A 25905-nucleotide genomic window follows, 5' to 3' on the forward strand; every position below is an offset into this window, starting at 1 on the left:
ACTTTTTAATTCTTTCGGTTCCGAGTTAAGTTTGGTGGCAGGGTTTTTGGTATGCAACTTTAATGGGTTTTATTGTATGTTGTCCTCTGCTCTGTACTGGCCTCAGGCTTGCAACCTTGGATTATCACTTTTGCCGAGGGTGTTTGGAACTCATTTCTCCTTTGCTTTGGTTTGGCTCTGTGGGTGCTCTGTGCCTTCGCATGGTTCTTGCGATGGTTGGTAAATATTGTGCCATGTTTGTCTCGTATGAGGCTTGCAACCTTGGATTATCACTTTTGTCGAGGGTGTTTGGAACTCATTTCTCCTTTGCTTTGGTTTGGATCTGTGGGTGCTTTGTGCCTTCACATGGTTCTTGCGATGGTTGGTAAATATTGTGCCATGTTTGTCTCGTATGGTGGTTTGTTGTACTTTGCTGGTTCTCGGTGGTTTGTTGGTGTTGTGCCTCTGCTCATTCTCCGTGGTTTGTCGATGTTGTGCCTCTACTCGTTCTCTGTAGCAATTCACTACTCTGGTTTTTGGAGGGTTTCAGGTCTTCTTCCTCCCGCAAGTCTATTTGTCTCTGTCATTTGCTTCAAGCTTCATCTTTGCTCTGTTTGTGGTGATTTGTATGTTGATGTTGGGTCTGGTGACAGTTTGGCTCTGTAAATTCACAGGTTCCTACCTAGCTGCTGCACGGGACGGCTTGGCAAACTCGCTCTCAGGTAAGCTTCTCCTTCCAATTTCAATTTCACCCCTTGTTTTTGAGGTTCTAATGCTCTGGCTCCTTGGTGAGTAGGCAGAACGCGTCCATGGCTCTTCTGCTAGTGGAAACCCTCTGTTGCGAGTCTCAACTCTTGTCCTCCATCACGAAATCGATCCTCCTCTAGGTAAAAACCCTCGTTCCTCTTCCAGTTGGCTATTCACTGTTGTTTTTGGTTTCGTGGCTCAAACTGACCGCTGCCCTGCTCTGTGGTGGTGTGTAGGCCCTTCCAAGGGAGCGCTGCTCCACAGCTTCGTCCTGGGGACTGTTCGCGGGCTTAGGGAAACCCAGGTAGGGTCTTTCCGTGGCTGTAGCGGTTTCTTGCTTGCTTTGTTTCTTGTTTAGTCTGCAATTGCTCTGTCGCTTGCTCTTGTCTGTAATCGGTTATGCCCTTGGGGTTTTGGTTCCTTTGTGTCTGTATGTGATCACCGAGGTGTTCATGCCCTCGCTGTTTGATTTAGGCCTAGCCTATGGACTGTAATGTGTTTGGTTTTCATGGGTTTGGAACCCTCCACGATTTCCAGATTATTGGGTTTATACAGTGAATTTTGTTGAATGAAAAAAAATGAAAATGCAATGTACAGGAAATGCTTTTGAATGCAGAATATAATAGTACCTGGGTTTTGTTTTGTTGAGAAAAGAAATCTATATGTTGGTGTACCTCTGTTTGGTTCTCGGTTTTGAAATGCTTCCTGTTACAAATGCTTGTCGATGCTTATTCGGATCTTTTGAATAAATGGTTTCACTGTCTTGCTTTCATTTTGATGCCTGAAACATCTATGCACAAGGAATGTAATGAAAATTAATCTACTTCCTTAATGACAGATTTTGAATTGTTTGCTATTATAGAAACTCAAATAATTGTGAATTACAACTTCTGGGCTCTCTCTCCTCTCTGGATGGCAGCCCCTCCATCCTCTCTGATTTTTCCTTTTCAATACATTATTAGCAGTTTCTTTACAGTTGAGGAACTATTCCTCAGTTACTTTTCAGTTGCTTGACAGTTTCTTCAAACAAGTTCCTAACTAATCCTATCTTGATCTGTTTGCCTAATTTTAAAAACTAACAATGGCTGAGTCAGCCTTAATTTTAAATGAAACAAATTGAAACAAAAACTTAAAATGTTTTCCTCTCTATCTGTAAAAAAAAAACATTTCCCAGCTGTTGCCTCTTCACTCGGATGCTCCTGCATCAGGCTCTCAGGGTAAATTAAACTCATGGCTCTTGTTCATGAGCTCTTCAATAGAGTACCTGGCACTTTGAATCTGGCCAAGAACTATCTTTAATAGGATGACCCTTCCACTTGACTAGGTACTGCAAATATTCTTTCCTTCGAGTCCGTTTGGCCACCTGAGTATCTAGAATCTGTTTGATCTCTAGAGGCTTCACTGGGGGCATTTGTTTAATCCACGAATCATTCTCATTCTGGGTGTCCTGTGTTCGTCTTTCCGAACTGTCTTCTTCATCTGCCACAATGTAGGGGTACAGATCTGCCACATTGAAAATGGGTGAAATTCCAATACCTGGGGGTAACTGCAATTCATAAGCATTCGCAGAAAACTTCCGAAGAATCCTGCAAGGCCCAATTTTTTTCCATTTCAACTTGTTGTATTCGCCTTTAGGAAACCTCTCCTTGCGTAGGTGTGCTAATACCAGGTCTCCTACGTTGAATTGTACCTCCCGCCTTTTCAAATATGCTTTCTACTTGTATCTTTGGCTGCTGTCTTGTAATTTTAATTTCACCTATTCATGAAGATCGTTGATTGCCTTTGCAAAATCTTCACCATCAGCACTCCTATGCTCCAACTGACCCAAATCCCATAACTCATGTACTCCACGTGGGTGCATTCTGTATGATCTGGAAAGGACTACTAATTGTGCTTCGGTTGGGTGAATTGTTATAAGCAATTTCCGCTTGTGCAAGCACACGATCCCATTGTCGAGAATTTTCTCCAACCAAACTCCTCAATAAATTTCCCAGACTTCGGTTCACCACTTCGGTTTGACCATCGGTCTGTGGATGATAAGTTGAGCTGGACTTTAGTTTAGTGTCTAATTTTTTCCATAAGGTTTGCCAAAAATGTCCTATGAATTTAACGTCTTGGTCCGAAACAATAGACTTCGACAAGCCATGTAATTTGACTATCTCGGTAAAGAACAAATGTGCTACATGTGTGGCGTCACTAGTTTTCCTGCATGGAATGAAATGTGCCATTTTGGTGAAACGATCCACCACCACCATGATGGAATCGAATCCCCATTGTGTCTTCGGCAGACCTAAGACAAAGTCTAAACTGATTGAGTCCCATGGTCTGTTCGAAATAGGTAAGGGCGTATACAACCCTGTGTTCTGGCTGTGTCCCTTTGCAAGTTGACACACTTTGCATCTAGTCACAAACCTCTGTACATCTCTGCGCATCTTCGGCCAATAATAAAAGTGGCTCAACTGATCCAAGGTCTTGTCTATGCCAAAATGCCCAGCTAAACCTCCATTATGCTTTTCTTGGATTAAGTTCTCTCTCATAGAACATTCTGGAATACACAATTTCCCTCCTTTGAACAATAACCCTTCCTGCATATTATAGTCCAGCCATGAATTGTTATCTCTCAACAATGGATTTTTGCAAGCTTCATAAGCTTCCTTAAAATCTGCATCTGCCTCATACAAGTCCTTAAGATGTTCAAATCCTAATACTTGTATTGTACTTTCCTGTAGGATCAAATTCCTCCTGCTTAACGCATCTGCCACTTTGTTGGCTTGACCGTTGATGTGTTTCAACACAAACGTAAAACTTTGCAAGTACTCCACCCACTTCACATGTTTATGGTTCAACTTATGTTGCTGCATAATATATTGCAACGCAGAATTGTCTGAAAATAAGACAAATTCATTGGCCAACAGATAATGTCTCCAATGCTTTAGCGCTTGAACCACTGCATAAAATTCCTTGTCATAAGACGTGTACTTCTGCCTACTTTCATTTAGTTTCTCACTGAAATAGGCTATTGGCTTGTCCTCTTGGCTGAGTACTGCACCAATGGCTGTCCCACTGGCATCACAACGAACTTGAAAAAGTTTGTTAAAGTCTGGTAATCTCAAAATCGGTTTTTCAGTAATTTTCCTTTTGAGCAGCTGAAAACTCTTCTCTGCCATTTCTGTCCAATGGAAAGGCTAATTTGCCTTCTTAATGGTGTCCACCATGGGTGCACAAATCCCACTGAAATTTTTAATAAATTTCCAATAAAAACTCACCAATCCATGAAAACTCCGTACCTCAAACAAACTTTTGGGAGACGGCCAACTAACTATGGCTGCAACCTTTTCCAGATCCATTTTTAGTTCATTCTCAGAAATCAAAAATCCCAAATAAATTAACTCTTTCTTGAAAAAAGAACATTTCTTCAAATTTATCAGTAATTTATTCTGCTACAATTTTTCCAATACATACCTCACGTGTCGAAAATGCTCTTCCTTCGTCTTGCTGAATATAAGTATATCATCCAGATATACAATCACAAATTTTCCAATGAATTCCTTCAGCATCTCGTTCATCAACTGCATGAATGTGCTGGGGGCATTGCTCAATCCAAATGGCATAACCAACCATTCATACAAGCCTTCATTAGTCTTGAAAGTTGTCTTCCACTCGTCACCTTCTCGAATTCTGATTTGGTGGTAGCCGCTTTTCAGGTCTATCTTTGAAAAGTACGCTACTCCACTCAAACAATCCATCATATCATCCATCCGAGGTAAAGGGAACCTATACCTAATAGTAATCTTGTTAACGGCCTGGGAATCCATGCACATTTGCCACTCACCTCCTTTCTTGGGAGCTAAAATAGTTGGAACTGCACAATGGCTTAAACTCTCCTGAATCAGTGCTTTATCCAACAAATCCTGCACCTACTTCTGGATTTCTTCATTATCCTTCGAACTCATCCGGTAGGCAGCCTTGTTTAGCAAACTAGCTCCTAGAATAAAATCAATATGGTGACTAATGCTTCGCTTCGGTGGTAATTTGTCTAGTAGATCGTCTACCACAATATCATTAAACTCTTGCAGCATGTCCTGTATCTCTTTAGGTAAGTCAGTGACTTCAGTATGGATCAATATTGGTTTTGGCCTTCGCACAATTGCATACTTCACCTCATCATCCTCCATCTGTCACAAAAACTCTTTTCTGCCTAACAGTAGTGCTTTTGTCCCATTGGTTTCTGTAGCATCCTCTTCCTTTGTAAGCTTCATTTACTTTCTGTAACTAGCCATTCATATGTGTTTATGTATGTATCTGTTGGTACGGTCAGGATTCTCCATCTATTCATTGAATCTATAAACTATTGAGCATTAGTGGTTAAAAGCCTTGTCAAGCTGAGGGTGTTCATGCATGTCTTGAGTGAAAACAGAGTTGAAACAATCATGTGACTTGATCCAAACCCAAATCCATTCCAATAGTTCAGAGAACGATATTGAAGATTTATATGTTTCCAGGCATCTCTGAGCTACAACCTAGGAGAGTTTCCTGGAGTGCTAACATTACCTAGAATTAATTAGAATTAATCAGTTGGCGGTCCATAAAGAGCATATCTAAACTCCTCCTACATATTTCTGTCTTTGGGCCTTGGGTATTCCTGATTTTAACAGAGTAGAACCTATTTGGAGATTATTATTAGGAGGAGGAGAATCATGCTACCTAGAATTAACCGGCGGACGGTCCATCAAGAGAAGATTTTAACTCCTCCTACATGTCTCTGTAGATATATCAATATCATAATTCTGTCGTCAAACTAACAATGGAGATAACTATCACTTGTGAAACAAACTAGCAAGGGGATAACTATCACTGGCAGAGTAAATGGAAGCATCACTGATTGCTATTTGGAGATGATCATTATTAGGAGGAGGAGAATCATGCTACCTAGAATTAACCAATTGGCCGTCCATAAAGAACAAATTTTAACTCCTACATGTCTCTGTCTTTGGGCCTTGGGTATTTAGGGTTTTAACCGAGTAGAACCTATTTGGAGATAATCATTATTACGAAGAAGAGAATCATGCTACCTAGAATTAAGTAGATGGTTGTCCATAAAGAGTAGATTTTAACTCTTTGTACATGTCTATGTCTTTGGGCCTTGGGTATTCCAGATTTTAACCAAATAGAACAATTTTGGAACATAATCCACAAGCAAAACACACATTTACAATCAATCATTAATTATTTTTTTTACAATGGCCTTGGGTATTCTAGATTTTAACCGAATAGAACAATTTTGGAACATAATCCACAAGCAAAACACACACAATCAATCATTTTTTTTTACAATCACTCATTAAATGAGATTGTTATTTTTTCAATAATTTATTTATTTTTATTAAAATTATTATTATTAATTAAAATTATCATTATTATTTTAATATAAAATTGATTCAAATTACATTTAGAAGAGATTGTGATTCTATTTTTATTAATTACATCCCAAACGTAAAATAATTATACTATTAAAATATAAATACTACAACTTTCCAAGCTTTTTTATACGAAAGTTCCACATAAAATTGAACGGAAGTAGTTGCGTACTCTTTCTAATTGAAATTTAGTCTTCCAACTGTTGAGTGGACGAATGTGGTAAGCTTGGGTGTGAGTGTTCATTTCACTACTTTCTGTGATTACATTCCATTTCAATGGGGAAGAGGAGGCAACATTTCATTTCCACAACTATACTTTTGCTTCGTGACACTAGACCATTAATTATTTATTTATTTTAATTGAAGTTAGTTCTTACAACCATTTTTTCTGTGTTTAGCTTTTGTTGCAGGAGGGATACGAGGGCTTTCCCCTAGATTCTGGACTGATCTCAAAATTATTTCTTCATTAATAAATAATTAAAATATAACATGGAAGTTATAAAGAACACTAAGTTCGTTCACAGCGTACCCTTCATCTCGCTGGCACAGTGAAAAAAAACAAAACTAGATCAGCACAACCTAAATAGAGAAATAAGAAACCTGTCTGCAAACTCAGTTTTCTGCTAATTTTAAGGAAGCCTGTTTTGAAAACGGTAGAAAGATATAATGGTGAGTTAATTGAGGGCTTTGCTATGAAAAATAGAGGGCACATATTCGAAGAGTTCAAAATCTCAACCAGTGGTATTAAGAGTTAGTTGGCTGCTAACTTATTCCAGAAGTGGAGTGAAATATGAGATATCAAGCTATGATGTTAGGTGATAGTCCTGGCTTATATTCATAACAAAAACAAAACCGAAAATTCCTTTAATAGAAATCAAAGTTTCATGGCAAATCAAAAATCAAATTTACAATGAGTATCTACCCTTCAGCGAATGTACAACTGCCGCTTTATCATACTCGTATCAGTACCACCAATAATGCTCTGACATGATCAATTCGGATACAGGTTCCATTAATCAAATGAGATGCCGCACCCATTAAAAGCATGGATGAAGAGTCTTAGAAGACGGTTGATGTTGAGGCTCTGCTGCAGAGACCGCGGCGTCCCAGGATTTAGATCAGCTACTTCACCTGTTGCCTGCAACTCTTCCCAATTGACAGTTTCGAAGCTGCCACTCTACAATTCTTCTGAGAATGGAGGAGCCATTCTTAATGTCTGATTTTCACAGACGTTTATCTGATGTTGGAAATTCACCTCGGGAAGAACTTACAACAATCCACCGACCATCGGGGCTTGTGTTCCAATTAGACATGTCTGCAACATCTTTAAATTTACAAGCTGCGGCCAGTGCCATAACTCTGTCCCTAGGAGAAGGCCTTGGGCATTGCTCAACTGATTTATTCACTTTCGTGTTGCATTCTCCCGTTGGGCTCGGGATGCTGAGTGACAGAGTGGGAGTAGTCTGAGAAAAATTGGAATCCCATACTTTATTCCTAAAATCCAAATGACTAGTTGGGGATCCCAAACCAATAAAGCCCTTCTCTGCTTCCTTGGCAGAGCAGTCCTCGTTCAGAAAAGGATGGGCCAGTAGCTCTGCACTGGTCCACCTTTTCTTGGGATCTTTCCGAAAGCACTTGTCTAAGAAATCCAGCATCTGAGGCGAAAGCGACGCAGGCAACTCAGGCACCTCCTCCGTGCATCCAATCCGATACATTGCAGCGAGGGTACTGGAAACGTGGGTCCATGGAGCCCTGCCAGTGGCCATCTCCAGGACAGTGCAGGCGAGAGACCAAATATCTGAAGCACGCCCCTGCTCCAACTGGTTCACCACCTCTGGTGCCATCCACAGAGGGGTTCCTCTCAATTGCAGCGCCTCCTGGTCCTTCTCCTCGTCGTCAATCCTCTTGGCAGAGCCAAAGTCAGCAAGCTTCACACCATTGGCATTCACAAGAACATTCTTCCCCTTGATATCGCAGTGCACAATCCCCTGCTTGTGTAGGTGGTCGATTCCACGTAGGATGTCGCGTGTGTATGATCTGATCACTGATTCCTGCAGCTTCCCTCCAAACCTACTCAGCAGATCCACCAAGCTGCCACCTGGCATGTACTCTAGGAACAAATTGTGTAACCTTGCACCGTTCTCAAAGCTGTAATTACGCCCCAGGCAGCGAACGGAGAACGCAGGCACCGCAAAATCTGGTACTCATTTTCCAAAGCGACACAAAAACCGTCAGCGGATTTGATTGCAAAGAGTTGGCCGTTGGACCTGCTCATGGCGAGGCTGACTGTTCCATAAGCTCCGGCCCCCAGAGTGCCACCCCTCACCCAACACTCTTCTTTGGCTCTACCCATCTCTAGCTCGATTCCCATTCCCTCCAATTCAATACACGTTGGAATCGATTTCCTTAAAAGCTACCCAAAGTCGATAACGATGCCTAGCTTTCAGCGGTTCTGAGCCGGCAAGTGAGCCTCCGCCGACCGGTGCTTCTTCTTCCTTTCTTGGCCGCCCAAGACACACCTGGTATTGATTATCGAATATTCTCGCCAGGGACCTGCAACGTTGCGTAGAGTCAAAAATAAAAATACGCGAGTGCCATGGGACAGAGGGGGAAACCATAAATAATACACTCAATCAAATGCGAGCGGTTGCTAAATGAATTGCTGGATAAAAGATAGATTATAAAGACTTTTAACATGAACAATGTTAAATTTAGCTTTTTTAAAATAACTCAATTTGCGATGATTTTAGTTAACTTGAGAGATTATTCTTTAACACTTTTCCTCCATTTGAACTACTAACACTTCTGGTCGTTTAATGTCATCTAAATATCAACGAGATTTATAATACTAATAAAAAAACTTGTTTTACTCTGGTGCAAATTGTGGTGAACTCTGTGTTGCACCAACGTTTTCTTACTTTTACTTTAATTTTTTTTAATTTTTTTTTTTTTCAAAGAGAAAATTATCATAGATTATATTAAGAAAATATAATATTCTGCATACATAATAAAGAGACCATCTCAGTCCTGAAACAGAGTTCAGAAAATGTCCAGGTGGCAGATAAACAGATACCCCACAAAAAAGAAAACCTTTGTCAGTCTAATTGATTACATATTTTTAAATTTAGCAGCAATAAAACATCTTCCATAATGCATAGAGATATATCAAAGATGTTGAACTCCCACAAAAAGCCGAGAAACATGAAAAACATAAAAGCCAAATAAACAAATTTTTAAAGAAATCATAGATCAAAATTATCCAGAAATGTCAAGATATGCCGATATGTGAACTCTATATATCTGTGTTTTTTTTATTGGTAACTTGAGTGTTAAACCAAATAAACTCCTTATTACCTTATCCTTTTATAATAAACCCTTTTTAATTAAATCTCCGATCTCTATTTTTTATTATATCATTTTTAATATTAATTCTTTATTATCTTAAATTCCAAAATATTTTCAGACAAGGTAATAATGAGCCATAAACAATGTGGCAAATATCTATTTCAATAAAGCTTTTCTTCAATCAAATCGTTTCAAACAAAAGAGTTTAAAAATCAACTTGTCATCAAACATAGACCGTGTCATACCTTGAATACTTTTCTGGAAAAGACTTTCAAACCTCTGCACAACGATGGCGGGGTGGCTGCAACCCTCTTCCTCTTAATTTGGCGGTTCAACTGAGCTCAGCTACGGCTGCTCGGATGGCAGAATGGCTCACGGCAGTGGTGGTCACGGCTTAGGTTGCTTCTGGTTTTGGCACTCTCACTTCGTCGAAAACGCCATAATCTTTCTTCTGTTTTCTTCAAATACAATGGTTCACCGCAGCTGCAACTGCTCCTTAATCTTTCTTCTGTTTTCTTCAAATAGACTCACTTAACAAACGATGAATAGAAAACCGCTATGCAAACTCAGCTCGACCCGGTTGCTGCGGCAGCTACACAAAGGGCAGTTCTGAGTTTATCAGTGGCAGCGGTTGTGCCAACAATGGCTCTTCGCAGCGCTTTATTAAAGCCACGGCAAAAAGTCCCTTTCTCTAGATTGCAGGTTTTGCGGAAAGTGACGGCTCATAGCTCCTTGATTCGATAGTTTAAGGTTATAAGATTCTAAAGACCCAAAACAAGATTATAAATACTCAAAACAACGAAAAATAAATGCTAATTTTAACCTACATATACACAAAAAAAAAAAAAAAAAAAAAATTCTAAAAATAATTCAATCCCATCCGTTTAACTTTCAGAAAATAACTCAATCTAATAGCTAACTGAGCTGTTGCAAAATAAATACTTTTAGCTCACACAACAATAATAATAAAAAAAAATAAAAAAAAAATGAATTTTCTCTAAACTCAATTTAATAGCTAGCTGAAGTGGATAACTTCAGTTAACAAGAAAAATATTCTCCCACATAGAAAAATAATCTAATAGCTAACTGAGCTGTTGCAAAATAAATACTTTTAGGTCACACAACAATAATAATAAAAAAAATGAATTTTCTCTAAACTCAATTTAATAGCTAGCTGAAGCGGATAACTTCAGTTAACAAGAAAAATATTCTCCCACATAGAAAAATATTCAAGCAGAGAAGAGGTTGGGGTTGCTTAAAAAGAGAACGTTGGAGGATGGGTGTAAAGGAGTGCATTGTTTTGAGTTTTTCCAATTGTATGTGTAATTTTGTGAATGGCGGTGTGGAGTGTCTTTTCATCATTATTATTATAGACGTAGTCTTTAACGCGACTTTCTTTTCATCATTATTATTATAGACGTAGTCTTTAACGCGACTTTTTGAAAGCCTTTCCAGCGATTTTTTCCGGTGAAAATCCGGCAGTAATTTATTGAAATCCAAGTTTGATAACTAGTTTCTGCACAATGAAAGCGTCCCAGGGGTTTTTCAGGGCGCTGAATCCGAATATGCAGTTAAAAAACCATTTTAACTGCAACAAATCATGATTTCATCTCAATTTCTTCCGCCGGATTCCGTCAACGGAATCTCAAAAAGTCGCATTATAGACAACTCCATTATTATAGGGCCATTTACGTCTTTTCAAGTTACATTCAATATTCCTTCGGAATAAAGAACCGAGGGATATTGGTTAGACAGTGTTGAATTTGCTACCTGCCACTGTTATCAAACTCAAGTTTAACTATCAAATGTTTGTCTTTTTAATTTCTAATTTTGTTTAAAATTTAATAATATATGATTAATTATAAAATGTTTTATTTTTATTTTAAATAAAATTTAATATTTTTTTAATATTAAATTTAAATTATATAACTTATATAATTTTAAAGATATATAATTTATTATATTTATTTATATATTAAAAATATTTTATATAATTAAAAAATCAAAATATTATTTAAAATTATATAGTGAAATTTTACCTTAAAAAAATTATTTAATAATTTGACTCATATAAATGGTAAAAGGGAAAGTAAAAGTAAGTAGAAGTAATTGGATATATGTTATGGTAAAAGGGAAAGTAAAAGTAAGTAAAAGTAATTGGACATATGTTATGTTGACACTTAGGGTTTCTTACTGTCTAGTTTTTTCCTTCCCTTTAGGATAACATTTAACCATTGTTTCGATCATCCAATGCTCTCCCTTATTCATCATGTGCCTATATTCATGGGTTCTTCTCATGCCGTGCATGGGGGCTTTTATATAATCCGGTTAAGTTTTGGCATGTTTCTCGTTACAATTTTATAGGATTAGGTGGTTAACTTTGGTAAATTCATGTTAACCTCTGTTTTTATGGATAACGAGGAGCTCATAGACTATGAGCTTGAATCTTTGCTTATCCATTTGTACATTTGGCTCATTCTTCTTGGTTCCCTGGATCCCCATTGTTCTCATCCTACTGTCGCTCTCTTATCCTTCTAGCCTTGGATATGGCTCGTGAGCCCCCTCCAAACACCAATGCTCCCCCTATACCTTCACCTGTGTCAGTTTTTGGTCGACGTTTGGACACATGTCACGCTCCTCAAGGTTGGAGTTTGGGGTCTATCAAGCCGATTTGGGGTCTAGGTCCTTCCCAACCTATTTCCATTGCTGACATTCTCCATGGTCGCTAAGAATTTGTCAGCAACGCTTCTGCGGTCTCAATCAATGTTGGTTTTGTTGGGGGCTTCAACGGAGGTAAACGTCTGGTTGTTTCGAGTAGGGCCAGAATTCTGATGCTGGATTGTAGTCATTTTCAAAACCCTCTTTCCTTTGCTCCTAGTCACCCTCACTTTGCACCTCCCCAAGCCCACAATTTATCTATTTTGTCTACATAATTCATATGGTTATCCCATGAAACCCTATTTTTTTTTTCGCCCTAGCAAAAGCTCAATTTTTTTGAAGCCTAGATTAAATTTTTTTAATTTTTTTATAAAATATAAATAAACTTTAATTTTTTAACACAACTTTATATAATAATTATACAAATTATAAATAAATTAAAATTAAATATTTTCCCTAAATTATAATTTAATATGAATCAAACATGATAAATACATATTACTTTGTTTCTTATTAAAAAAGAGTAAAAATAACCCAAAAATTTATGAAAAATACATATTGAAAATCCAAAATATAATTACATTCATCTAGCTAAAATGATATTTACAAACTATTTCTACTACTTTTAGTTTACTACTTTGCTTTATAATACATAAAATCACCTTATATTCCCTTGGCCTAAATACATAGGTTAGAAAAACCTTATTTATGGTAGGTAATTCTATATGTGTTGATCCCAAAAAGCCTTGCTGCAAGGCAAGTCAAAAGTTAATAATTTAGTAGGAATACTTGGAAAATAGTCTCCAAATCCAAGCTTGAGGTATAAACTAACCACATTACAAGGATCATCTACTACATTTTGACTTTGTTGGTTATCTTATATGTCTCATAAGATCTTCTTTGTCATATCTCATATATACAAATGCTTGGAAAATAGTCTCCAAATCCAAGCTTGAGGTATAAACTAACCACATTACATGGATCATCTTCTTCATTTTGACTTTGTTGGTTATCTTATATGTCTCATAAGATTTTCTTTGTCATATCTCAAATATAGAAATTCTATGACATGTCTACCTTAAAGACATTTAATTTGAGGGTTATGGAACTTTTATTTTGAGCGTTCCATGCAATTTCAAATCAAGATTTATGATACAATAAGTTTTGTGTGATATAGTCATTTTGTTTTTTTCCTCATGATAAAAATATAGAAATTTTTAACATAACTATGCTAGTGAAAGATAATTTTTTAATCAAATTTTTATTGATAAAAAGTTAATTTATTATCAAAAATCACTCTTAAAAGACAATATTTTAAACCAACATGAAAATCTTAAAAACCCTAAATGTTAAAAAAAAAAGCAAAGAGAAATCCAAAATCTAACTCTAATACACACCTTTACTTACACCCTTTACATCATTGTTATTGAATGGGCTGCCAGAAGGATATGATGATCTATTTTCCTATCTGGACATGTTGGAGCAAGAAAGAAAGGCTAAATCCAAGCATTGCAAGAAGTTCCAACCCCTGTCACCAAGCAACCAGCATGACTAGTTCCCTCATTAAGCTTCATATGCCTCTATATTCTTTTAGTTTCCTCAAACTATCATGTAAATTTTCCAAAGTATCATTTGGTTTCCCTTTTATGGGAAGATGGTCCTTCACACGTTTTCTTCATACTAGAATAGGCATTTTGCAAACAATTATTTGTCTAAACACAAACTTCTCCAGCTACCTCAACTTGTACTCTATGTAAATCATTTTTTATAATATTATGTTTTAGGCTTGCTTACAAAAAAAATCTTATTTTCAATCTTATTTCATTTTGCTCCTCTTTTATTTTTTATAATATTATGTTTTATGCTTGCTTACAAAAAAAATCTTATTTTCAATCTTATTTCATTTTGCTCCTCTTTTCTTTTTAATTTTATTGCAGGGTGTTATTTTTGGTACTCTTTTCTTTTTTAATTGCATTATGTCATTTTCAAAGGAGTTTGTTTTTTATTTTTTAGTTTCTCTTAGTACGTTTATGTTGATTTTTCACAATGTATTTTTTTTAATATGAATTAACAAATAATAATAAATACATTTTAAAGTAATACTTAAAATAAATTTTGAGTTTTTTATTTACGATAGTCTTAATAGGTTATGGTTCTAATTAACTAGTAATTTTAATTGAAAAAAAAATATTAATGTTATTGATAGTATTTTTTTTTTATTCTAGATTTAATTTTAAGAATTTTGTTCGGTTGTCAATGTCACAATTTTAAACAAGTCAAGATTTTTTAATTGCATCCTAGAAAAGGAAAGGAGTTCTTGCTAATGCTAAAATATTTCACAACATTATTAGGATCATTCATGGTTACTATAAAAAAAGATACTTTTTCTTTATATGAATAATTGGATAAAGATGTAGGTGACCTATATTCCTTTCTATTATCTATGAGTACATCATTTGAGATTTGTTGTACTCCCAACTTTTTAGATATTAGAAGCTTTTTAGATCTACAACAAGGTGCACGAGACTCCCATCTTTCAACTATTTCTCGTGTACTTTTGCAATGAAGAGTGAATTTCTTATTTAAATTGAAGTTATATATAAATATGTCAATATCTCATTTTAAAATGTCAATGTAGTGATGACTTATCTTTTTTCTCTTCTTTTTCTTTTTGTCAATCTATTTTTGGACTCCCATCTTTGACTTATACACATTAAATTAGTGTAGCTATAACATACCAATGTACTTCAAGATCTATAAATCATTCATTTTAAGATGGTAGCTCAATAAAGAATTTAACCATTGTGTAATGTAATCCCAAGTTATGATGCTATTGCCAGGTAATCCCATGAACCAGCGTAGTGTTGCATCCTTGAGAGTAGAAGGGAACAATTTCAACTTTTGCTCATCTTCTGCATAGTCATAAGTTCGACAGATGACAACAAACTCAAACAAGAAGGTGTTAGGATCTTCAGTAGTCATACCATGGAAATGAGGTAGGGCGGAAGGGCTTATATTCTTCATTTTGGTGTCCCCATTAGTCTCCTGAATGGGAAAGGTACCCTCTATTCTCTCTCCATTCCCCCTAGCATTTCTGTTTTCAGCCATTGGCTCCGAAGGAATGTTTTCTTCTTCTTCTTCTTCCCTTATAGGTTCTTCAAATATGTCTAGCTATTCACCTAAGGGTTCTTCTTGATCGCAACTGTTGGGTGTGGAGCTTGATTATCTTCTGTATTCAAAGATATCGCCACATTAGACCCCAGTTCGTTGTCGCCCGTAAAATATTTGCTGCAGGGGGGGTCCAGGGGGGCGGCTGTGACCTTTCGAGAGCCCCCCCTGGCAGGGGGATCGGGGGAAACGCCCTTGAAGCTAAGAATAGACGCAAAATTTCCTTGTAAAATGTTGTAATTTCGTAGTCAATCTAGGCCGTTCATTAGGTAGAGATCTGAAGGTAGAAGTTATGTTTAATTTATGGTTTTTTGCCCTAGAAGGCAACCCCTCGCTATATATGAGGGAATTGTATTGCGTCTATATAGATCTGTATTCTAAGTGAGGAAGAGAGAGGAGATTAAGAGCAAAGAGGGAATTACAGCGGATCTGTTGTAGGTTGTATCTCTTCTGTTTGTTGGATAATATAAAAAGAAGGACTTGTTGTTTCTCCGTGGATGTAGCTAAAACTAGGTGAACCACGTATATATGTGTCTCTCTTGTTTTATGCATTTTCTGTGTTTATATTTCTGCAATTTTTTATGTGTTCCATTGCTCTGTAACATGCAATTTCCTAACAACTTGTATCAGAGCCTAAGGTCTTTTTTGGCTAATAAACTCGCAGGAGAGAAGGGTTCCTGGTTCGAGTGGGAGTAATGGCGGAAGATGGTGGGTTTAGGGTCGAAAAATTTAACGGCCAAAACTACCAGCTGTGGAAGATGTAGATGGAAGATTATTTGTACCAAAGGGATTTGTACCAACTATTGGGCGGAAACACAAAGAAGCCGACAAGTATGATAGATACAGAATGGGATATTCTCGACAGAAAAGCACTTGGAACAATACAGCTGTGCCTAGCGGTGTCGGTAGCATTTAATATTTCAAAGGAAACGACAACAGAGGGTTTAATGTCGACATTGGCCAAACTATATGAAAAACCCTTGGCCTCAAATAAGGTATTTCTTGTGAAGTGTTTATTTAATATGAAGATGTCAGAAGGTGGATCTGTTGCTAATCATTTAAATGAATTTAATACAGTTACCAGTTAGTTAAGTTTTGTAGGGGGGAATTTTGATGATGAAGTTAGGGCTCTTTTATTTCTGTCCTCATTGCCATAAAGTTGGAATGGTTTAGTTATGGCCATTAGTAACTCTATCTCTGGATCTAGTACTTTAAAGTTTGATGACGTTGTCAGTGCAATCCTTAGCAAGGAAATGCGACGGAAAAGCTCTAGTGAGACATCAGGTAATGCTTTGACTGCAGAGACTAGGGGAAGAAAAATGGAAAGAGGAAAGAGCCCAGGATATCGCAGTAAGTCAAGAAAAGGCAGATCCAAGTCTAGATCGGGGATAGTGTGCTGGAAATGCAGGAAGAAAGGACACGTGAAGAAAGACTACAAGTCTTGGAAGGGAAAAGAAGGAGACGTGCAGCAAGAAAACAATCATGAAGTGAATGTGATAGGTGATGTATTGCAAGATGCTTTGATTCTTTCTCTAGAAAATATTATTGATGTTTGGGTGGTAGATTCAGGGGCCTCATTCCATGCCACACCTGATAGGAAACATTTTCATGATTATGTTCAACGAGATTTTGGACAGGTTCGATTAGGTGATGATAAACCCTGTAAAATCGTTGGAATGGGTACAGTTTTCATAAAATAGTAGAATGGAAATTAATGGCTATTAAAGGAGGTAAGGCATGTCCCAGATCTAAAGAAAAATTTGTTTTTAACAGGGCAATTGGGACGTGAAGGTTTTGTAACTACTTTCACAGATAAAACCTGAAAGGTCACTAAAGGATCCTTGGTAATAGCGAAAGGAGGAAAGGTTGGTACATTGTATTTATGCAATGATATTTCTAATTCTGTTAATGCCTTAAACTCTACATGAGAAGATATGACATTGTGGCATCATAGGCTCAGGCACATGAGTGAGAAGGGGATGTAGATTCTTCACTCAAGAAATTTGTTGTCAGGTTTGAAGCATGTTGATTTAAAATTCTGTAAGAATTGTGTTTATGGAAAACAGAAAAGAGTCAAATTCCTTAGAGTTGGGAAAGAAAAGAAGAGAGAAAAATTAGAGCTTGTGCATATAGATGTATGGGGACCTACTCAGGTATCATCTCTTGGTGGATCTCATTATTATGTTACTTTTATTGATGATGCAACCCGAAAACCTTGATTTATTGTATTCGAAATAAATCTAATGTATTTGATACTTTCAAAAAATGGAAATCTTTGGTTGAAAATGAGACAGGAAAAAGGTTGAAGTGTTTCAGATCAGATAGTGAAGGTGAATATTGCAACAAAGAGTTTGATAGGTATTGTTCAAAGAATGGAATTCGTAGAGAGAAGACAGTTCCAGGAACACCACAAGAAAATGGTGTGTCAAAAAGGATGAACAGGACAATCATGGAGCGTGCAAGGTGCATGAGATTACATGCAGGATTGCCTTTACAATTTTGGGCAGATGTTGTAGATACTGTTGTTTATCTAATAAACAAAGGGCCTTCAAGTTCCTTGGATGGTGGTATTCCAGAGGAGGCATAGACAGGTAAAAATGTAAACTACTCTTTTTTAAAGACTTTTGGTTGTGAAGCCTTTGTCCACATTAATAAAGAAAATAGAACAAAGCTTGAGGCAAAATCAAAGAAATATACCTTTATTGGATATGGTGTTAATGATTTTGGTTATCACTTTTATGATTATGAAAAACACAAAATCATTAGGACCATAGATGTCATATTCAATGAAAAGGTTTTGTATAAGGATCAACTGCAGGAAGAAACAGGAAAAAGAAAACAAAGAATACACAGTGCTTGACGAGATCACAGAAAAAGTGATGGTGCCTGAAAATCATAATGATCAACAACCAGAACAACAACCACAACAACAACAAGCACCTCAAACACCTGAAAGTGGTGTTAGAAGATCTACCAGGATAAGTAGACCCCCTGAACGATACTCTCCTTCATTATATTATGTATTGTTGACTAATTCTGGTGAACCAGAATGTTATGAAGAAGCAGTACAGGTAGAAACCAGGAAGAAGTGGGAGCAAGCCATGAAAGAAGAGATGGACTCCTTAGCACATAACCAGACTTGGGACTTAGTCAAGTTGCTTGTAGGTAAAACAACATTGCAGAATAAATGGGTTTACAAGTTGAAGGAAGAATATGGAGGTAGAAAAAGGTATAAAGCTAGACTTGTGGTGAAAGTGTTTGCATAGAAAAAGGGTATAGAATTTGATGAGATATTTTCTCCCTTTGTTAAAATGACTTCAATCAGAACTATTTTAAGTCTAGTAGCAATTGAAGATTTTCATCTTGAGAAGTTAGATGTAAACACAGGCTTTCTCCATGGGGATTTGGAGGAAGAGATATATATGCAACAACCACAAGGATATGAGGTAAAAGGGAAGGAGAAACTAGTGTGTAGGTGGAAGAAGAGCTTGTATGGCTTAAAACAAGCTCCAAGGGAGTGGTATCTAAAATTTGACAAGTTTATGTCTGAACAAGGTTATACTAGATGTCACTCTGATCATTGTGTTTATTTCAAAAGGAAAAATGATGGCAGCTATATTATATTATTATTGTATGTAGATGACATGCTTGTTGCAGGTTTTGACATGCAGGAAATAAATGTGCTCAAAAGAAAATTGGCAAGCTCATTTGCAATAAAGGATTTGGGTGCTGCACAACAAATCCTCGGTATGAGAATAACTAGAGACAGGAATCACAAATTAACATTGTCTCAAAGTGAGTACATGGAAAAGGTGTTGAAAAGGTTTACTATGCAGAATGCAAAACTAGTTAGTATACCTTTGGCTAGCCATTTCAAATTAAGTAAGGAGGAGTGTCCCAAGACTCGGGAAGAAATGGCTCATATGTCTAAAGTTCCATATGCATCAGTAGTTGGACGCTTAATGTATGCAATGGTCTGCACAAGGCCTGATATTGCACATGAAGTGGGAGTTGTAAGCAGGTACATGAACAATCCAAGAAAAGAGCATTGGATGGCGGTCAAGTGGATTCTCAGGTATTTGAGAGGTACCACAAATCAAGAATTATGCTTTGGTGGTTCAAACATTGCTCTACAGGGATATGTTGATGCAGATATGGTAGGTGATAGAGATAATAGGAGGAGCACAACAGGGTATGTGTTTACTGTAGGTGGAACAACTGTCAGTTGGGTATCAAAACTGCAAAGTGTTGTTGTACTCTCAAGAATAGAAGTAGAGTATGTTGCTGCTACAGAGGCTAGTAAAGAAATGATTTGGTTACAAATGTTTCTGGATGAATTGGGTAAGAAGAAGGAGTTGGGTAGGTTATACAGTGACAACCATAGTGCCATACATCTTGTAAATAACTCTGCATTTCATTGCAAGGCTAAGCATATACAGCTCAAGTACCATTTCATACGGTCAACGTTGGAAGATGGACAGTTGAAGCTGGAAAAGATACACACTAGCCAAAATCCTGCAGATATGTTAACAAAAGTTGTAACCAGGGAGAAACTAAGAATATGCTCAGTTTCAATTGGTCTTCAAGTATGATGAAGAAGATGAGAAACAGCCAGATCCAAAGTGGAGCCTGATTATCTTCTGTATTCAAAGGTATCGCCACATTGGACCCCAGTTCAAAATGGGGCGGCAATGTCGCCCGTAAAATATTTGTTGCAGGGGGGTCCAGGGGGAGGCGGCTGTGACCTTTCGGAAGCCCCCCCCAACAGGGGGATCGGGGGCAGCATCCTTGAAGCTAAGAATAGATGCAAAATTTCCTTGTAAAATGTTGTAATTTCGTAGTCAATCTGGGCTGTTCATTAGGCGAAGATCTAACAGTAGAAGTTATGTTTAATTTAGGGTTTTTTTCCCTAGAAGGCAACCCCTCGCTATATATGAGAGAATTGTATTGCGTCTATGTAGATCTATATTCTGAGTGAGGAAGAGAGAGGAGATTGAGAGTGAAGAGGGAATTACAGCGGATCTACTGTAGGTTGTATCTCTTCAGTTTGTTGGATAATATAAGAAGGAGGATTGGCTGTTTCTCCATGGACGTATCCCAAACTGGGTGAACCACGTGTATCTGTGTATCTTTTGGTTTATGTGTTTTCTGTGTGTATATTTCTACAATATTTTACGTGTTCCATTGTTATGTAATATATAATTTCCTAACAGAAGCCACCGAATAAGAGAGAAGGTTGGTTGTGTGAAGCAGTGGGGGTGTTGGGCAAAAATTTTCCTGAGTTATTTCTATTTCTACGAGGCATGAAAGGAAATATTTTTGGTTGGTTTTTGTTTCTTTTTCCCCACACTGATAGTACATTCAAAACTGAAATTGATTGAACAAAACAAATTGCAACTAACTGAAATGAACTTGCTGAAATTGAAATTTGCATAATTGGAAAGGAAAGCAAGGAATTGCAGAACTTGAAAGGAAAAGAAAGGACTAGTCTACTTTTGCTGAAATGAACTATTAGCAAAATGTTGCAATAGGAAATAGAAGAAAGCAGTAATCACAGAATACTCTGATGCTTCCCCATCAACGATGCCAAAAAGTGGTGAGCACCAGTATTGCAACAATAATGTTGTAACTCATGTGATGCCTACTTTACTCTTATCAACCCGGTAGTTCGTAACAAACTTGGAAGCGTCGGTGCTATATGCACAAGTACTAGTTCTCACTGCAGGTTGTCACTTGGTCAGCTGGCGCAAGATCACTAGGAGCTCAAGCCAACTTCTATGGATTCCAGAAGAAGCTTTATATGTGATGAAAGGAAATAAATATTACTCTATAGATGTTATTCTAATTGCAGAAAGGAGAAAGACTAAAATGTAAAGCAAACCTAGTAAACCCTAATTAACCAACTACTTCTACTTTTGCAGAAATCACTATGAAAACCATGAAAGGAATGTCATTACCTACTCAAGGAAGTAAACAACATCTAACTATGCTACTTTTGGAAGTAAATAGGCAAAAAAACATATTTTTGGATTTTCATGTATTTTTATGTGAATTTGACATGCATGTAATTTATTGTGTGTGAGTGTGGCAGCGAATAGGTGGCGTTGAAGGGCGGTTTTGGGACTTGAGAGGATGTAGGATGGTGTGGATGGGTCCTAGGAGGTCTCAGGTGGCCTTCTAGAGGCTTTTCCCACACTCGGCCTTCAAAAGAAAGCCTACAGGAAAATCTACAGGAGGACATAGGAAATCTACAAGAGGAAAACAGGAAACTACAGGAGGCCTACAAGAGGAGGCCGAGAGCAGTTTTCACTGTTTTGAGGGTGTGAGAGTGGGTGAAAAAGGTGGATGAAGGTTGGAATGAATTGTTAGCATTATTGATGGACCCACCCATACCCTTTCTATATTCCTTTCCAAGAAGCTTCGTCCCTTTTCCGGTCATTCATCCTCCTTTATTAAATATTTTTCATTTCATCCAACAAATCAAGCACCTCAAGCTTGATAAAAATGACATCATGGTCATCTTTGATGTCATTTCCTTGTTTACTAAAATTCTTGTCCCTAATGCCATTAAACTCATGTCTAAGCTTGTAGACTCTAATAGCCTCAACCTTATCAAAATTTGTCTTACCATTAACTTTTTCACACATGACGATGTATGCTATGAGAAAATCGAGGCCACAACTATGGGTTCATCCCTTTTCCCTATTGTGGCTAATATTTTTATGGAGTACTTCGAAACTGTTGCACTCGAGACCTACAACTTAAAACCTAAATTTTGGAAACTGCTTGTTGATGACACCTTTGCTATTTGTCCCCATGGTTTATTAGCTCTCCAAGCCTTCCTTTCCCATCTCAATAGCATATCCTTTCACATCCAGTTCACTATGGAACTTGAAGAAAATAATTCTCTCCCATTGCTTGATGTCCTTGTCTCTCACCTTCCTAATGGCTTCCTTACTCACCATCTATCGAAATAAAATTCACATCGATAGGTACCTCATGCCAACTCCTACCATCATCCTACTCAAAAAATTGTTGTACTTCAAACCCTCGTCACTAGAGCCATTCAGATCTCCTCATCTCATTCCTTTCCCATTGAAAAATAGCATCTCACCAAAGCCCTCAAATCCAATGGTGACTCCTCATCCCATATCAACAAACCCTTTCACTCTGTTATCCACCCCCAACCTAAAATTCATCCTGTTAACCCTCCCTTAACCAAAGTAACCCTTCCCCTCATTCAAGGGGTTACGGATCATATCCAAAACCTTATCTAAAAGGAACATCGAGACATTTTTCAAACCCCAAAAAACATTTAGTCATCTCTTCATATCAACCAAGGACATGAATGACCCTATGCTAGGTCAGGGAGTTTATGAAATCCCTTGCTCTTGTGGAAAGTATTACATAGGGTAAACTGGCAGGTCCTTCAAATCTCGGCTAAAAGAACATATGGGTGACACATACCATAACCACATTACTAAATCTACCATAGTTGAACACTCCCATACTACCAAGCATCTCATTTGCTTTGATAAAAGCAAAATCCTAGCCTCATCACCCTACCACTCTAGTTGTGTTGTTAGGGAAGCCCTTGAAATTGAAAAGCATCCCAATAACTTTAATCGGGAAGATGGGCACCAATTAAGCAACTCTTGGAAACCCATTATTCATTTATTGTCCTCTAAATCTGGTCCTAATATTAATTATATCCCATCTTAAGCACCTCCCTCCCCTCCCCCCTTTCTATCCCTTTCTTTCTTTCTTCTCAAGCCTCATTTTTATATCATTTAACTATCCCCTCTAATTAAAGCTCCTTTAGTCCTATCTTTCTTTTAGTCCTATCTATCTTCCCTTTAAGTCCTATCTAATTTTATTATTATCTCTCTTTGTTAATCTATTTTTGCCTTGTTTAATTATTTGCCTTCTTCCTCAATCAATTTTTTTTATATCATAAATTGATTATATATATATATATATATACACGTGAGACTTGATATACCTATTTTCAATTTATATTAGTTTAATTTTCATATTTACCATCTTTAATTAAGCTGATATGCTTTTTATGGTGAGGTTCCTCCTCACGACACGGATTCGTCGGCTTAACAAATATGATTTTTTTCAGACACACGGCAATTGTGAGTTATTGCAGAATAGTTCAACTGCAGAGAGCAAGACCATTCCTATGCTTTATACACCATTCCATCACATAGTGTGTCAGCAACCAGCTTTGCCACGAATAATCACCTACAGGTCGTGTTTATTATTAATCTCACTCAACAGCATATGCATCCAGGTTGGACAAGCTGGTGGGGAGGGGGAGGGCGAGCCAGCGAAGGTGATTATTCTGTGGGAGTTGAAGAAAGAGGAGGGCCAACCAGTTCTTATATCAAAATCGTCGTTGTGGGAATGGGTGGAGATTACACGAATGCCTCCTTTACTTTTCGAGCAATGAATGAGTAAAATTACATCAACTTATCCCGGGGATTTTCAGCGAGCCTAATATTAGTAGCTTTCTTCCCTTCTAAGAATCTAGTGATATTCCCAGTCACCCATCGTGGCTGCTTCTTATACATCCCACTTTCATTAGTCCTTTTTCTCCCAACATCAATATCCATCACATTTGCCTCTTCATCTGCAGCTTCAGTAAAGTCTTCTTCACAGAGGTCTTCATAACTATCCTGGCCTAAATCCACAACTTCTGTAAGTTGTGTTGCATTATTTGAATGGCCATGGGTACTTTCTCCAGAAGCTTTTGAAAAGGATTTGGATGTATTTTTAAATTCACCCCCATGCATGTTGCTCTGAAGTGTAAGCCAACGTTTCGAGGCACTAGCACAGAAACTAAGTTCACGAGGCCCCGAAAGGTATCTAAAAACATAAAAAAGGCATTCATCTGGAAGAATACCGAAGAGATCCTTTGAGTCTTTGTTAAGTATTGGTTCACCCAGTGATTGAGAGGCATCCACTCGAGACTTTTTACGAGGCCATACTGCCCCAATACAAGGTGCAACAAGTAGGAAAACACTACGATCCACTTTACGAGAACCCTTCTGGCATCAAAGATAATAGTCTTCATCACATGATATTTAGAAAACTCGGTTTAAATCTCTGGATGCAGCAAAAGAAAATTCCAACATCATTTTAAGAAACAAACAGATAAAACTAAAAAGGAAACTGCCAAATAACATGCTAAGAGCATAGATAAAGAGGCATTGTTTCATTTCTCTAATCAACAACATGGATGACATAAAAGAATCTCGAGACAATATCTCAAATCCACTACGCCTACCCTACCCCCATGTTGTTTTGACGTTTTACATTGCATACAATGAAATAGTCAACTTGTACAACTATATGCCCAATAAATTTTAGGAAAATCATTGAAGCATAAAAGGCATCGCTAAATGGTTCACAACATTACATCAACTTGTCAGTAGAAATAGCAGACAATGCCTCAATTGTAGGGCCCTCGATCTACTATTTTAAAAGGGAAAAAGAATCGAGAACCTTGATTCCACTGGAACAAAACCAAAAGAGAAAAACTTCTATCAAGGCAACCTTGACAATCCAAGTTATTTGGGTAGTGCATAACTATTATATAATTATTTGAATAGTGGAGTACCCAAATGTGCGAATTTATGCAAAAGAATGATTTTACGAAACAAAATTATCATAAAATTTATCAGTTCTCGGGCTCTCAAGATCCTTAACCCCGAATCAGTGCCCACAAGAATGAGAAAAAGTGAAATCCAAGGATGAAAAAAACCTTTTCTCATGAAACAAAAATTCCAGAGCTTTGAGATGGGGTTTTTTATCGATACAACTTGAAAAGTCAATTTACCAACACGAAAAAATATAGGGCGGATAACTGTCAGAAGTGGAGCCATTAAGGATTTCAATATAATACCTTGTAGGAAACATAACAACACAGAGGGTATAAATTCAAAATATCCTGACTTGGGCATAAGGAACAAGGAATTTGATTAAAAAATAAAGTCAGATGTGCCAAAACAAACATAGAATAAGAAGTGGATAGCCCACAAATTGGGTTACAATGCAAAAATATTATATGGACTCATAATACAGGCAATACATGGAACTTAACAAGATTTACACGACTCAAGGAACCCAAATACCTCAACATGTAATTGTGTCCATCGACTTGACTTCCAGGTACAGAGAGTCTAGCACCCTAATCTATACAATGATCCATCAATCCTATAAATTTCATGAATTTCAGAGCAAAATGGGTATGGGAAGGGCAGAGCTACTTCGTTGATTACAAAGTGAAGAGCTAAAGAAGCAATGGATATTTCCACTAGCCTTAAAGGTGGATAATGGGACTCGCACCTATCACTAGCCTATGTGCTTGGACTTTCCGATAGACCCGGACTCAATCCCACTTTATGCTTGATTTAAATATGATATTAGATCGACCACATCGGAACTCTTCTTATGAACCTCGTTTAAAATCTATGAGACTGCCCCAGACCAAATTTCTTTCAAAACTTCAATTTATAATGGCTCTAATATATGCGTGATGTTACCCAGGGGAGTTTGCATCATGGTCCTTCTGGAGGGCAGG

The 25905-nt window shown here is 37.4% G+C and overlaps 1 protein-coding gene across 1 annotated transcript; it reads right to left on the reverse strand.

Moving 5' to 3' along the window:
• Positions 1–7366: 7366 nt before the first annotated feature.
• On the reverse strand, positions 7367–8248 carry LOC149171349 (mitogen-activated protein kinase kinase kinase 17-like). The gene has a single exon (XM_089425938.1). It carries the CDS (start codon positions 8246–8248, stop codon positions 7367–7369), a length of 882 nt encoding a protein of 293 aa, XP_089282064.1.
• Positions 8249–25905: the final 17657 nt, after the last annotated feature.

Source organism: Pinus tabuliformis, chromosome 4_2 (genome assembly GCF_031772625.1).
Source record: "Pinus tabuliformis cultivar Carrire ecotype Pingquan chromosome 4_2, CPIR1, whole genome shotgun sequence".
NCBI classification, from domain to species: Eukaryota; Viridiplantae; Streptophyta; class Pinopsida; order Pinales; family Pinaceae; genus Pinus; species Pinus tabuliformis.